Raw genomic sequence first — 16,226 nt, 5'->3', positions numbered from 1 at the left:
GAAGGATTGCTTGAGCCTGGGAGGCAGAGGCTGCAATGAGCCATGATCACTCCACTGCTCTCCAGCCTGGGTGAAAGAGTAAGACCCTGTCTTAAAAAAAATAGCTGCTGGCCGGGCACAGTGGCTCAAGCCTGTAATCCCAGCACTTTGGGAGGCCGAGGCGGGTGGATCACAAGGTCAAGAGATCGAGACCATCCTGGTCAACATGGTGAAACCCTGTCTCTACTAAAAATACAAAAAATTAGCTGAGCATGGTGGCACATGCCTGTAATCCCAGCTACTCAGGAGGCTGAGGCAGGAGAATTGCCTGAACCCAGGAGGCAGAGGTTGCGGTGAGCCGAGATCGTGCCATTGCACTCCAGCCTGGGTAACAAGAGCGAAACTCCGTCTCAAAAAAAAAAAAAAAATAGCTGCTTACTGTCTCATTGTCTGTATGTAGGTACCATAATTTACCCAACTTTTCCTGTTGAGGGAAGTTGTCTCCACCTTTTTTTGTTATTATAAACAACACTCTAGTGAACGTCTCTGTGCACAAATCCTGTTCTGAAATGATCCTTCCTCTCCTGGTAATATGGATTCGCCACCAAGCATCTCACTTAAAAAAGAACCATTGCCTGGGATTTATTCAATCATCTTGACTCAACAGTGAGGAAAAGGCGTTTGACCAAGTACTGAGCAACAGCAAGTGTCTGCCTGGGTCTGGCTCTACGTGGGGAACAAAAGTAGAAGACAGGGCCTCTGTCCCCAAGGAATTGGGTTAATAGGAAGAGCAGCAATGGCTGCAAAGTCAGAGATCAGTGAAGCGCGGTAAGTAACTGAAAGTGAAATGGTGTGGCTCCGAGGCCTGCCTGAGCAGAATGTGAGACACACCTGCTTTGAGCTTCAGCTGTAACATCTTTAGCTCCCTTACAGACGGAAAAATGTGAAGAGCCTCCCCAGAGAAAATCAAATCTACATAATAGTGCTGTCTCTCAAACGCTTGTATTCACTCCATTCATCTGAGTCTGGTTTATTTCCTCCCGCACAATGTGGGGCCCTACTTTACCAGGGAAAATGGCATTTTCCACCCTTTGATGTTTCTCTACAGCCCCACAAGGAAGCCAGAAAATAAAACTGTCAGCAACAAATTATCTCTCAGAAAGAGGGAACCACATAAACCTCAGAGATGTTCAAAGACATTTCTTCTTCGTGGGAAAAGGTGGGTCTTAAAGGTGTGAAGTGAGAGCTGTAGCACAGGGGTGGGGTAGGGAGTTTGGAAGAGTTTTGTCCCATCTGTTTCTTTCAAACCCACAGGTCAGTGATATTTTAGGTTTCTCTTGGAGCAACTTTATTTACAGTAGAAATAGCAAAGACCCACGCCCTGTTTCTTCTCATTAGCTGCCCTTGCCTGTCTTCCCAACTGGCCAGAGATAACGCCCACAGCCCCCACAGCCTTACTGCCATGAAGGAGGCTTTCTTCCTAAAGAATGAACTGAGCTATGTCAGACTAAAGGTCTCCTGGGACAGTGGCTGGCCCCTAGGGACTGACGATGCCCTTGCATCTCTTCCAAAAGGCATGGCTAGTGCTGAATCAGCCCCCAGGGGTCTGGAAGCTGTAGGTCAGCCCCTGGTTCTCCCAGCCAAAGACAGTGAGTCAGCCCATACATACCCCATGTAATCCCACCCCAGGAATCAGGACCAAGCGACACTACAGCAGGTGCTGTGCGTAGAGCCAGATTCAGAGCCAGGGAGAAGGTCAGTGGTGTTCAGCCCTCTGGATATGCACAGCTTTGCCCACTGCAGTTTCTAAGAAGCCCTCTCCATAGGGACAAAATGCCACAGAGAGGAAACAAATCTGTGGAGAGGGCTTCTGGCCAGGAAGGGAAGCTGCACAAGCGCCACGCATCCAGAGCAACACAAGATGTCCCGTTAGGCTGCAGGGTTGCTCAGCCTGAACGTTTAAATCCAAAGAGAAGCAAGAGCAGCCACCCTGCCCTCTCTCCATGTACCCTCTCAATATGGAGGCCTATGCAAGATCCTGCCCATGAGGCACCAGCCTTCATGACAAAGCAGGTGCTAAGGCCAAGAAGACTGAGAGCCTCACTATAAATAGCACAGGGGCTAACAGCATGAGCTCTGTGTTCAAATCTCCACTATGCCATGTCCTAGCATTTCTAAGAGCCTTGGGTGTGCCTCAGTTTCTTCAACTGTAAAATAGGAATAATACTGCCCATTTCATAGAACCATTGAGAAGGCTAAGTGAAAGGGCCTGTGTGATGCACTTAAGCTTTGGGCCTGACAAACTCAGCAACAAAAACTGCGGAGATTCTTCCCCTTGCTCTGAGGAGAGCTCCTTACAGCCCAACTCCTACTGCCTGGTTCCCCCCGCAGCGTGAGCGGTCCCTCCACATGGGAGTGCCTCCTCCCACACGGGAGTCTGTCTTCCCTGGGGGTTCCCTCACACACCTCCCATAGGGCTAGATGCAGGCCAGGTACTCAGGAAATGTTTGTGCACCTCACTGGAGGGGCCTGGGGCACTGCCCCCTGCTCAGGGGAACAGAGAGGGTCTTTGCCTCTGCCCTTCTGACCCCTCTGCTGTCATCCCTCTGCAGGACAGCCAGAGCCTAGACCTGCAGTTGCTATAGCAACGACAGAGCCAGAGAGAGTACCAGGCAGTGCATCCCTGTGGCTCCAGAGAAGCAGGTACCTCTTCTAGATAGCGAAGTGGGGAAACAGCTGTGATAGCGGCCTCATGATGAGCTCCCTAGAAGGGGTCAATGGTTCTATGAAATGGGCAGTATTATTCCTATTTTACAGTTGAAGAAACTGAGGCACACCCAAGGCTCTTAGAAATGGTGAGACCTGCTGAGCTAGGACATGGCACAGTGGAGATTTGAACACAGAGCTCATGCTGTTAGCCCCTGTGCTATTTATAGTGAGGCTCTTAGTCTTCTTGGCCTTAGCACCAGCTTTGTCATGAAGGCTGATGCCTCGTGGGCAGGATCTTGCATAGGCCTCTACATCATCCATCCATCCATCTTTCCTTCCTTCCATTTGCTCAGTCACTCATCACTACTCTACACTAGGCAGTGTGCCAAGCACCAGGAAAACAAAGTCAAATGCAACTTTGAGAGAGCTCTCAGTCCAGGAGGGAAAGCAAAAGAGGAAGGCAGCAAGGGCAGGAGGTGAGGTAGTGCTGGCAGTGGGAAGGGTGAGCAGGGCAGAGGTTAAGAGTACAGGCTCTGGAGTCAGCCTCCTGCAAGCAAACACCAGCTCCGCTCATCTCTAGCTAGGCAACACCTGGGTAAGTGACTCTACCTCTAAGCCTCAGTTTACTGATCTGTAAAATGGGAGTCATTGGTATTTACTTCACAGGGTTTGGAGGTATTAGTAGTATATATAAAGTACCTAGCATATAGTAAGTGCTCTGTAAACAGAAAGGTTTACAATTCTGAATCTACCCCACATTCCCTCCTCTACAACCCAAGGCTAAAGCCCGAGTTTCCAGTTAGGGCTTCCTGCAGAGTTTTCTCAGCTAACTGGCTTTCAGGATAAGCTGCTCCTACTGCCACTGTACCTGGGATGTCTGTGTGTCCCCCACCTCTCCACCTCCCTGCTGCTATCAGATTACCTGGAACAGTGTCTCAGATAAAGTCCCCAAAGAGGATCTTTCTGTTTAGCAAATAAATGGCCATAACCATTTATTTTATAGTGAAATACTTAAAATACTTCCTGCCCTTGTTTTTTATACAGCTCCTTATTTTTCATCCTGATACCCTCCTCTTATGGCAGAAAGGCACAGAAACATGTAACACATGCATGTGTGTGCTGCACGTGCACGTGGGCACGTGGGCACACACACACACTTTGAGAGCACCTGTGAGCATAACCTGAATAGTATGCCCAGATCTAGCAACAGCTGTTCCTGCTAACAGTCATCCTTCCACTCTCCAGCCACAGTCCTGTGATGCTGGGACAGAGACTACCCCTACTCAGCGTTCCCTGGGGGCAGCATCATCACTAAGCGACCACTACCTTCATTGCTTTATATATCTCAACCCCAGTACAGGACTGGAAATGGCTTTTCATATTGGCTCCTGTGGCAGGGAGCTGACTGTTGCTGCTCGACTGCGCCCTCTGGAGGGGGCTGTCTGCTAATGGCAAAGGAGGCCCAAGGACCTTGCTGTCTACAAGGGGATTTGTGGGCATGGGGGATCCTTGGGAGGAAATGGCAGGGCAGAGTATTGCACAGTTCTTGTCCCTGGAGCACATGTGTGTCCTGTCCATGTGCAGCAAGGTACCAGGGTGTTTTAGTGTCCTTTCAGCATCCAAGCTGCTTCGTAACTGGGCAGGCCTGCAGGCATTTCAAATGGCCCCAATTTTAACCCTCAGAAAGAGATAACCTGCTCGAAGAGGAGACAAAGATTCTCTGCTGACCAAACTTTAGTCAGGCTCCCGAACCTCCTCCTAGGTTCATCTGTGTATGTCCTTGTAAAATTGTTTTAGCAAAGAACTCCCCCATGTCAATATCAGATCATTCTTGCTATCTGATCAAGTTCCTTGTCCTCCACCATCCCACAGGTGATGTCTCATCATCCTGGATCCTGGCCGGTCTTCAGCAAGAATCCTGTTAGGTCAGTTTAGCCAGGAGGATTCTGACCTAACAGGTCAGCTAGAGGATCCCTAACATTTCCTCTGAGTGATTTTCAGTCCACTGACCTCCACTCTACTCCTTGGCTCTAAATACCCACTGGTTCATCTTGTATTCAGAGTTGAGCACAATCTCCCTCCCCAACTGCAAAAGTCTCATTGCAACAGTCCCTAAACCTATCACGGTGGTTATGAATAAGTCTTCCTTCACATGCTTTAGACAAGTGTCAGTGAATAATTTTTTTCTTTAACAGAGAGTAGAGTAGTGAGATTGAGTATGCTTCAGAAACATGGGAAAGAATATTTATTTTGCATCAACAACATTGCAAGATTTCAGAATGCACAGCATTAAACTTGGCCTTGGGTGTGAGGGAGGAAGGGGAGGGATAAAATCACAGCTTTCAAGGGACCACAGGTTGAGATTAAACCCGCACACAGTCCCTCATTTCCATCACCTCCTCAGCCTGGCCTTCACTGTCCATATCACTACTGGCATTTTGGTCATAACTATTCAACCAGTCTCTAGGAAGTTCTGAACTTTCCCTCATCTTCCTGTCTTCTTTGGAGCCCTCTACGCTCTTCCAACCTCTGCCCATTACCCAGTTCCGAAGTCACTTTCACATTTTCAGGCATCTTTATAGCAATGCCCCGCTTCTCAGAACCAATTTTCTGTACTAGTCTGTTCACATGCTGCTAAAAAGAAACACCTGAGACTAGGTATTTGCTAAAGAAAAGAGGTTTACAAAAGCTGCATGTTCTCACTTATAGGTGGGAGCCAAACGATAACACATGGACATGTAGAGGAGGACAACACACCCTGAGGCCTATTGGAGGGTACAGGTAGAGGATGGGAGGAGGGAGAGGATCAGGAAAAATAACTACTGGATACTAGACTAAATATCTGGGTGATGAAACAATCTGTACAACACACCCCCATGACAGGTTTACATATGTAATGAACCTACACATCCTGCACATGTACCCCTGAATTTAAAATGAAAGTTTTTTTTAAAAGAGGTTTAATTGGCTGATGGTTCTATAGGCTGTATGAATTATAGTAGCTTATCCCACTTATAAGTGAGAACATGCAGCTTTTGTAAACCTGAGAGCCCTCAGGAAGCTTCCAATCATGGAGAAAGGCAAAAGGAGAGTGAGGCATCTCCCACGGTGGGAGCTGGAGCAAGAGGGGTCAGGGAGATGCTGCACACTTTTAAACAACCAGATCTCATGAGAACTCACTCACTATCACAAGGACAGCACCAAGAGAATGATGCTAAACCATTCATGAGAAATCTACCCTCCTAATCCAACCACCTCCCACAAGCATTGGGGATTACATTTCAACACAAAATCTGGTGGGGGTCACAGATCCAAACTATATCAGAGAATTTTAGATTTAAAATAAATTTCAAGAACCATTTTGTCACCAGCACCAGCACCACGACCACAGCCAGCTGTCCCAGCCACACAAGCCCCACCCCACCATGCTCCCTCCTCCCCCTAGCCATGTTAAATTGTACCTGGACTCAGTCCAGGCTAGGCTGTAGCTCAGAACCTCCAAGGAGTGGAACGTCACACAACCTTCATTCTGATGTTAACATCATCTATGATAATGAGTTCTTTTAAATGCTGTGGTTTAAACTAATTTTTTCCTTTCTCCAATCTGCAAAAAATAGAAAGTGGCTCTGATATGGTTTGGCTGTGCACCACCCAAAATCGCATTTTGAATTTTAATCTGAATTATAATCTCCACATGTTGGGGGAGGGACCTCAAGGGAGGTGATTAGATTGTGGGGGTAGTTTCCCCATGCTGTTCTCATGATAGTGAATGAGAGCTCATGAGATCTAATGGTTTTATAAGGGGTTTTTTCCTCCTTAGCTCTGCACTTCTCTCTCCTGCCTGTGCAGAAGGACATGTTTGCTTCCCCTTCCACCAAGATTTCAAGTTTCCTGAGGCCTCCCCAGCCATGTGGAACTGTAAGGCAATTAAACCTCTTTCCTTTATAAATTACCCAGTCTCAGGCACTTCTTTAGAGCAGCATGAGACTGGCCTAATATAGGTCCTCACCTTTAAATCCTTAAGTTTAGTGCTTTTTATAAGTTAGACACCTGGCAGATATGGTGGCTCACACCTATAATCCCAGCACTTTGGGAAACTGAGATGGGAGGATCACTTGAAGCCAGGAGTTTGAGACCAGCCTGGTCAACATAGCAAGACCCCATCTCTATTATTTAAAAGAAAAGAAAAAAGAGGCAGACACCAATTACTAAACGTGGTTATCTCTGGGACATAAGAAAATGGAATATTTTCTATTCTATTATTGCATTTTTAGCCCATATGTATTATCTTTCCGTATGTATTACTTATTTAAGAAGCATATTTTAAAAGTTCTTCATGGAGTGTTATTTAATTACCTCCTTCCCTCTTTTCTCCAGGCCATATCCTTCTAGTTTTATTCAAAGATTAATTTTGGAATTAATCTTTCAAAACTCAGTTTTCTCTGTGGGTCAGACGATTGACAAAGAAGTGAGATGGAGGAAGTGTAAGGACGTGCAGGTGACCAAGACCCTGGTAAACTGCAGGGAGCATGCCTGGCCAAGAGGCACTCAAATCCCAAACTGGGCTATAGGCCGCCAGGCTGCAAACTTCCCCCATGAGTGCTGTTCTCTGTTCTGTAACTCCTGGTTCTTCAAACTTTCTAAATTAGTGTGTGGAGCCCCAAAAGAGAACATCTTCATTTTAGTGAGCCAGACATGCCATTTCCTGTTGCATCAGTAGTAACTTTGGTCTTATGTCAAGCACTCATTAGTGCGCAGGATTTGTACCAGCAAAGGCTGATCAATCCCCTAAGTCCTATGAGAGGCCACAGGAGAAGATTCCTCTCTTCTTGAGCAAAGATCCCAAGGAAACAGTGATTCACAGACCTCACTCAGCATTAACTCGGGTGCCATGGCAACAAGGCTCCACATCCGGAGCAGATGGTACGGCAGACTGCCCCCGTCATGCGGTGTCTCTTCTGGAAGGTCTAGCCATCTCACCAAGCAGGCTTGCTTCTGCCTAGCTGGCACAGAGTAACACCTGGTAACTATTTACATGGGTCAAAATACACCCAGAGCCAGCAGATGGCAGGGCCAGGCTGAGATGTGGGGAGAGAGGGCTGGTGTGGGCTGTCTCAGAGGCAAAGGCAGCAGACAGCTCCTTAGGGGGCACAGACAAGGCAAAACATCGCTCCTGTTGCTGCCTGGTGTCTCAGCACAGCTAGAAGGATGGGAAAGGATCCAGCATGAGCAAAGCTGAAATGATCACAGGCTGATCCTCAGACGCTGAGATGAAAAGGCATTGGACAAACTCGGTCCCCCTTCCATAGTGCAGGAGTAGATGCTCCCAGCCCAAGGCACCTGTCAGCACCAGCCATCCTCAGCTCTTTGCTGTCTTCAGCCAAGGTGACAGAGGGGCCACATCGGAGACAAGCATCCCCACACCAGATAAGCAGCTCCAAAGCACTGGGTTTAAAACCTCAACCAAGATAAGTGGAGAAAGGGGTCTCCCAGGGACAGAGCCAGTGTCTTTTTCAACTTTATCCCCACTGTGCCCCTGGGCTTAGTACACAACAGGTAACCAGAAGCATTTGTTGAATTGGAAGAGAGTGTGACGCAAATCCAATGGAATGACCTTTGCTTGTGGCTGGGTTTGGGGCGTGTGTATTTTTTTAAGGCAGGATGCTGGCCATAGAACACTTTGTGAGACATCCTGAGCCCTGACAGCACCAGTGAAATTCTGACGTAGTTAGTCCTGGGTGATAAATCGCTGTTTCATTTCCTGCTTTGGAATTCTTTCCAGTCACAAGAACTTTGGTGTCTCCAGGCCCATGGCCAAAGTTTGGAGAATTATACTCATTCTCACCCACGTGGACAGCAGCATTCATTTGCCAAATGGAAGGTATTTGGGCTTGGAGTGTTTTCTTCTTCCTTCTCCCTCTTCTTAAGCTTTTACCAGGGAGGTTTTTGAAGGGTGTCAATCTGTAGAGAAAAGCATCAATCATAGGTTGACCCTGAACCTCAGCACCAGCTTCTGCACCAATAATCTAGAGATCAAACTGGGATGAAGGCCAAGGAGTCAGGAGGTACACAGGCTCCCAAAATGTGCTCTGACATTAGCTCCAGGTACTTTCTAGAAAATAGTTAGAAGCTACAGGCTAAGCAGACCACATGGCTCACACCTGTGATCTCAACACTTTGGGAGACCAAGTTCGGTGGATGGCTTGCAGCCAGGAGTTGGAGACCAGCCTGAGCAACATAGTGACACCCTGTCTCAACAACTAAAAAAAAAAAAAAAATTAACTCGGCATGGTGATGCATGCCTGTAATCTTAGCTTCTCAGGAGGCTGAGGTGGGAGAATCAATTGAACTCAGGAGTTCAAGGCTGCAGTGAGCCATGACTGTCCCACTGCACTCCAGCCTAGGTAACAAAGCAAGACCTTGTCTCAAAAAAAAAAAAAAAAAAGCAGCAGCAGCAGCAGCTACGGGCTAGAAGAGTCAGATATACATTATTATTGAAAGAATACATTTCCTGTTTTCATTTTATTGGGAACTTCAAAGAAAAGGAAGAGAGACAAATTGATTCCCAAGATAATCTGTGATGTAGACTTCCAACAAGCTGGGGAACTCTGGACGGTGAAGGGGTGGACTGTGGGGCTCAGTCCAGCCCAAAGTCAAAGGCATCAGGGTTGTCCTGAAAATAGAGATTCAAGAAACCCTGGAAAACGCACTTATCCGTGAGAAGGGCACAGACTGTGGGGTCCTGCTTCATGGCTGATATCCAGAGCCGCAGGGCTGGCATGTGGCTCAGGCAGCTGCAAGACAGGAAAGAAATGTCAGCACAGCGCTGGGGGAGGCATCAGGAAAGGGGATGCATGTTGCTTTTTAGATTTGTGAGATATGAAAAACGGGTTTATTTTTGGGAATTATCTTATTATCAAATGAGAATGATAACTTCCTGGAGGAAAATCTTATTTTTTGAATAGCTGAATGTGTTAGAAGTTGTTGCTTCTAATAATACAGTGAAATACATTGGACTGATGGCTCTGGGAAAATAACGTGTCTGTGCTTCATTGGGTTTTCTGGGGTTTTGTTGTTTTTTAATATACATATTTTTAAAGCTTGAGAAACTTACATGTGCTTCACTGTTTACCAACAAAAAGACAACCTTCTAAAACAAACATTCTTGGGTCATTCTCAGAGTTTACTTTAGGAGATAGAAAAAAAATAAAGACAAATAATTTCCGAAACATTTTTTAAATGAATAAAACAATGATGAAACTTGAAATCATGGAGCTGACAGGGCCCTTTCAAAGATCGACCAGGACATTTAGGTCTGAGGTTTATAAAGCGACGAACTGAAGATAATATGAGTAGGGTGTGGCAAATCCAGGACTAGAAGGCTTCCTAACCCGTGGTTCCATGCTCTGTCTTCAGAGGATACAGCCTTTTGTAAATTTTATGTTTGAGATTGAGTTTAAAATATGTCATATCTGATCTCCTTCAAAGAGAGCTGAAGTCGGAAGTGCAGGAGACAGTGCCTGGGTGGGCTCCAGTTATGAAGGTGCAGACACAGTTCTGCTTCAGCAGGGCCAGATTTCTAAGTACCAGAAATGTCCAGCACCCACCATGAGGGTGGCTTGGATCAGGGTGGGCGTCCACACACATCCAACTTCTCTGAGCTTTGAGGTAACAGAGCACTGTTCTGCCCAGGACCCTACACAGCTATTTCTTCTGCTTTAACATCCCTGCACTTCCCTGCCTTAACATCCCTGCACTTCCCTACCTTAACATCCCTGCACTTCCCTGCCTTAACATCCCTGCACTTCCCTACCTTAACATCCCTGCACTTCCCTACCTTAACATCCCTGCACTTCCCTACCTTAACATCCCTGCACTTCCCTACCTTAACATCCCTGCACTTCCCTGCCTTAACATCCCTGCACTTCCCTACCTTAACATCCCTGCACTTCCCTGCCTTAACATCCCTGCACTTCCCTGCCGTAACATCCCTGCACTTCCCTGCCTTTGTGTTTGTTCCAACACCAAGCATATATTACTATACACATCTTTTTTAGAAGGTTATTTCTATCTGGGGGAAGATTCCTCTGGGCAATGAGACACGACTAAGGTATATGGTGTCCATTGGAGATCCAGCAGGACCAGGTGGAGGTGTTGGGCACCGTGACAATGACTCTCCACCTGCTCTCACACCAGCTGTGTGGGCGCGCTGGTGAGGAGAGCAGGCTCTGAAGTCTGTGGGAGGCTCCTGGACTAGGGGGTCTTATCTGCAGAAATGCAGGTAAAGTCTGAATTTAACAGTGGAAAAGCATATGTGTTTTTAACAAGGAAGCACACGCTGCAGTTTAGAAACCTGATTCACTTCACAGACACTCTGAAACATGTCTATCGGGGGCACGCAGACCATCTTAACCATTGTTACTCAGTGTGACTCTGGGAATTTACCACCACCAGTTCAAATGTCTTACTCCGCTATCCCATACACATCCAGCCGCTCAAACCAGGGCCAAAGGAGGTAATCAATCATGGATATACAGGCTCCACCAAAGAAGGTGGTGTTCTGATACTCAAGAATCTAAAAATGAAAACAGAACAAAAGCAAATAAGTTTATATATCTGCTGACATGTTTATAGACACTAAATGCAAATCTCAAACTAATTCTCAGAGAAGGAAAAACTGAGGCCTCTATCCTTCTCCCTCTGGTTAGGAGAATGCTTCCTCCCTTTCTCCGAGATTTCCTCTGCCTCTTTGAGGGTCACACTCCTGGTCACCTCTGTCCCTTCCCTCCTTTCAACACTAGAGTGACAGTGTGGCTCATCTGATTGGAGAAACTGGAAAAAAAGCCCCCGCAGAGTAGCCCCGCCCCTCCCTCTTAGCCTGGAGCAGCTCCTCCGTGTCCTAAGCCTTCCAAGGACGAACTGAGAGCCCTGGACAGAGGAGGCTCCACCTCAGGCCAGCAGTGCCCATTACTTGAGGACAAGGGGAGCCTCAGCCTGATGTTGAAGGGCAGCACCAGGAACCCCACTTAGAGCCTTCCATTCTCCAAGATCTGCTTTAACAATATGAAAGGGGATGCTGTAATTTCCAAGCCTTATTATTTTATCTTCTCAATTCAAAACTAAGGCAGGAAAGAGCATCCTATTTAATAGGCCCCTCAAATTCCAACCTTGTGTTCTTCTTCCGCTGTTTTGTTTGTTTGTTTGTTTTTGAGATAGAGTCTTGCTCTGTCACCCAGGCTGCAGTGCAATGGATCAAACAGCCCACAGCCCACTGCAGCCTCAACCCCCTGGGCTCAAACAATCCTCCCACCTCAGCCTCCCAAGTATCTGGGATTACAAGTGCAGGCCACCATACCTGGATGATTTTTATATTTTTCTGTAGAGATGGGATCTTGCCATGTTGCCCAGAGGTCTCAAACTCCTGAGCTCAAGGGATCCTCCTGTCTTGGCCTCCCAAAGAGCTGGGATTACAGGTGTGAGCCACTGTACCCGGCCTCCAACCCTGTGTTTCTACCACACTCTCTTTTTTCATTTGAGCTTTTCAAACTTCACACTTGTTGGCCACTCAACACTATTACTTAATGCACTAAAATAAAACTTCTCATTCCCAAATGAGACAAATCAACCCAGATAGATGGACTGTAAGGAAAACAAACTCTCAACAGACAGGTAGCCAGACAGCCCCAGAAAAGTACCTGCAAATTTAAAAAAGCAAAAGTGTTTAGCAGAGGTTATTGTTGGTCCAGGTCTTTCCAAAGAGAAAAGTATGGCATGAATTACCCGGTTAAACCAATTAAGTTACTCATTTGGACCTACATAACTCATAATCAACTCAATACTGCCCTATAGCTATAGATCTTGATTGCTGGGCCCAGGTGAGTTGTGGAAATAAGCTATGCTGGTGTTTTCATCTGGAAATATCAAGGTTCTGGTGAGGGACAGAAGGCAAGAGGACCAGAATCAAGCTGTGAATTGGGGTCCCAGGCAGGGATGACACTGACAGCCCGGGGACACTCAGGCTTGATTCTTCACAAGCCAGGCCAGCTTGTTGGCTCTGCTGTGGGGTGGCCAGACTTGTAGGTACAGAGGTGAGCTCGGGAGCCAGCAGACCTGGTCCTGTGCTGTGTGCTGAGCTTGACCTCTGATTCAGCATGGAACCCAGGGCAACTTACCTCTTTTTCAAGCCTCCATGTTCTCATCTGCAAAATGGTGGTAATGTTAGTGCCCACCACGGAGGTTATGGTGAGGCGTAACATCACTGTGTGTAAACACTCTGGCCCCACTCAGTAAATGTGAGCTCCTGTGATGAGTGGAAGCACAAGCCCCTGAAGATGACACCCACAGAAAGCAAAGCCATCCCTGATGGAAAGGATCAATAGGCTCCTCAACCTGCCACCCCTTCTCAGAGGGGCTGCCCTAAAGCCTACATCTTCAGACCTCCCAGTGTGGCATAGAAGAGTCCCCCTGATCATTGTTCTGGAAGTCTGAAAAAAAAAATGTTGGGTGGCATCACCTTGTTCAAGGAAGCTAGCAGGAGGGCACTAAAACAGCAGAGTCTGACCAGTGAAAACTCAAAACAGAAGCTATTTATAGCCAGGTATAAATAAAATTTGGGTAGAGGGGAAAGGAACAACTCATCTAATTTTTATGGATTCCAGAAGGCTCCAGACTTTATGTTCAGGAACAGATGATCATTATTCAAACTCTTATCACTGGCTTTGGAATGTGTGCCTCCAGCTTGTTATTGGACTTCGTGGCACAAATCAGAACCAAATCTACACCAAGCAACTCTAGAACATCTGTATGACTCTTCTGCTTTACAGAACAGAGGTGTTCTTGGAAAAGTCTTTGTCAAAACAAATCATAAGTTGACATTTAATGGAAGCCTTGATGGATCCTTTGGTGAAATGAGAAGGGAATTTTTAAAATGCATAACTGCTTAGTAACTGATGTTTATTTAGTGTATATCTCTAAAGCTTTCTAATTACTCAAAGTAGGAGTATGCCTCTAAATATACAAGATCTGATGGATACCATGAATTTGTATATTAACACTCATAAAATAACCCAACCCTTATCAAGTTACTTGGCACAATACAAAGTTGAGATTAGCATTAGGAATAAATGGATTAGCTATCCTTCCCCCAGTCCCCTCCCCTCCCCAGCGAATGCAAATACACATTTCCCTCACATTTTCCAAGTGTGTCTTGAAACCACCCATATTAAAACTATTTGCATTTCTTAACACAGCGGCAGATTATCGAGCCCCATCCCAGACAGGTATTTCTGTACCAATTTCAAGTAGGGCAAGTCTAAAATCCCAACAGAAAAGCTATCTTTCCCTAAACTAGCACAAAGTACTCACTCCTTTAGAGACATAGGAGAACATCCTGGACAGGCCTCCCTGGAGGTTTGCTGAAGTCTTCAGGAGTCTCGATAGGAGAGCTCCCTTCTGCGCAAACTTGGAACCTTCTAGACATAAAATTACCTTTCCCCTTAAGAATCCTACAAAATCAGGACTGAAAGGGCCCCTGAAACTCATCTAAGTATGACCTCCTCATTTCACCATTTATTTCTACCATGCTCATTACACAAAGGATTAGAAGTGTGGTCTAAAAATGTGCACTACATACTAAATATGAAAAATAGTAAAATACTATAATCAGCAAAAATGAAAGCTGGAACAGAAAGTCAAAAACCAGGAAGGAAAACAGTATCAAGATATCAAGATATCAAGTCCTGGGTCCTGCAGAGTTCCCTTAATAAAGCCTTGAATTTGACTCTTGGGTTTCCTGGCAGCCGAAGGGGAGAGGAAAACATACTGGGGCTGTGATTCTTGTCTCCAAGGGGAAGCACAGGGAAGCTTGCTATACAGATGAGGAAACTCAGTCCCAGGGAGGTTACAGGGCTCTCTGGTTCACACCAGGGCTAACACACAAATCATATTTTCCTAATTCCCAGACTAGTGTCAACACTTATGTCATTCAATTTCAAATATATATTTTTAAAGCCTAATTTAAAACTTCCTCATATTTAAAACCAGCCTGAGAAGCATGGTAAAACCTCGTCTCTACAAACAGCACAAAAATTAGCCAGATGTAGTGGTGGGTGTCTACAGTCCTAGCTACTAAGGAGGCTGAGGTGGGAGGACCACTTGAGGCTGAGAGGTCGAGGCTGCAGTAAGCTGTGAACATGCCACTACACTCCAAAACAAGACCCTGTCTCAAAAAACAAAAACAAAAACAAAAAAATTGGCCAGATATGGTGGCTTCTGCCTGTAATCAAAGCAATTTGGGAGGCTGAGGTGGGCAGATCACTTGACCCCAGGAGTTTGAGACCAGCCTGGGCAATAAGGTGAGACTCCATCTCAAAATAAATAAACAAAATAAAATAAAAATTAAAAAGCTTCCTCAAGTCTCTTGTGAATTCTTTTCTGTAAGAATGAGGAAAAATACCATGACCTGTTATCTTGATACTGTTTTCTTTCCTGTTTCTTTTTTTTTTTTTTTTAAGACGGGGTTTCACCATGTTGGTTAGGTTGGTCTTGAACTCCCGACCTCAGGTGATCTGCCCCCCGCCTTGGCCTCCAAAGTGCTTGGATTACAGGTATGAGCCACCACACCGGGTCTCTTTCCTGGTTTTTGACTCTCTGTTCCAGCTTTAAATTTAAGTAACAGCAAAAAGCTTGGAACCAGTAAACTCTGAAAGCTCCTCCTTCACTACGGCCAAGGATTGGCTCAGCTCTGAGCTTCTCTGTGAGAATCCCCTCCTTAGTCTTACTCTTTCTTGCTCTCTGAATCAGAAGCTCAAGCCAAAGCAACTGATAGACGGATGAGACATTCCAACACACTCATGCTGAAAGAGCTTATCGGAGTTCTTACTTCCTGTTTTATTCCACTGATGAGCAGGTCTTCAGGCAACTTTACTAAAATAGTTATTTCTTGTACTCAATTTAAAACAAGTCCCTTGCATTTACAGCCATCTACTCCTCTGAAGAAATTGTAGGATAGAGGCAGAGGCAAAATAAACTGACAGTCTTAACTTCAAATGTCTTGTCTTTCTTAAGTGTTTCATCATCAGGAACGGAGTAAGAAGTGGGTGATAGATCTAGATCCACTTAGCAGTAGTTATGTTAACATCAAATCCGTCATTTTAAAGAATTCTATGTTCTCCCACCTGATTATAAATTACATACATACAGCCAGGCACGGTGACTCATGCCTGTGATCCCAGCACTTTAGGAGGCTGAGATGGACAGATTGCTTGAGCCCAGGAGTTCGAGACCAGCCTGGGCAACATAGCAAAACCCCGTCTCTACAAAAACACTAACTGGGCATTGTGGTGTGAGCCTGCCATCCCAGCTACTTGGGAGGTTGAGGTGGGAGGACCACCTGAGCCTGGGAGGTTGAGGGTGAACAGTGATCCCGCCACTGTACTCCAGCCTGGGTGACAGAGCAAGACCCTTTCACAAAAAAAAAAAAAAAAAAATTGGTTTGGTGGTCTGGCACTGTGGCTAACGACTGTAATCCCAGCGCTTTG

The 16,226-nt window shown here is 46.0% G+C and overlaps 1 protein-coding gene across 6 annotated transcripts in view; it reads right to left on the bottom strand.

Moving 5' to 3' along the window:
• Nucleotides 1-4,905: 4,905 nt before the first annotated feature.
• Nucleotides 4,906-16,226, bottom strand: part of GSTO2 (glutathione S-transferase omega 2) — a 31,466-nt gene continuing 20,145 nt past the window's right edge. For 3 of the 6 annotated variants that reach the window (XM_009010240.5, XM_035268999.3, XM_078346433.1), the window contains 3 exons: nt 11,157-11,263; nt 9,399-9,482; nt 4,906-8,649 (listed from right to left, as the gene is read on the bottom strand). In XM_009010240.5, the coding sequence (XP_009008488.3) occupies nt 8,340-8,649; nt 9,399-9,482; nt 11,157-11,263 (501 nt within the window). In that variant the 3' untranslated portion in view covers nt 4,906-8,339. Of the gene's footprint in view, nt 8,650-9,191; nt 9,483-11,133; nt 11,264-16,226 lie in introns of those variants that run through there. The other 3 variants (XM_002756428.7, XM_035269001.3, XM_017979290.4) reach the window with 2 other exon arrangements.

The sequence above is a fragment of the Callithrix jacchus genome, chromosome 12 (assembly GCF_049354715.1).
Source record: "Callithrix jacchus isolate 240 chromosome 12, calJac240_pri, whole genome shotgun sequence".
NCBI lineage: Eukaryota > Metazoa > Chordata > Mammalia > Primates > Cebidae > Callithrix > Callithrix jacchus.
This window is presented reverse-complemented; position numbering and strand designations above follow the sequence as displayed.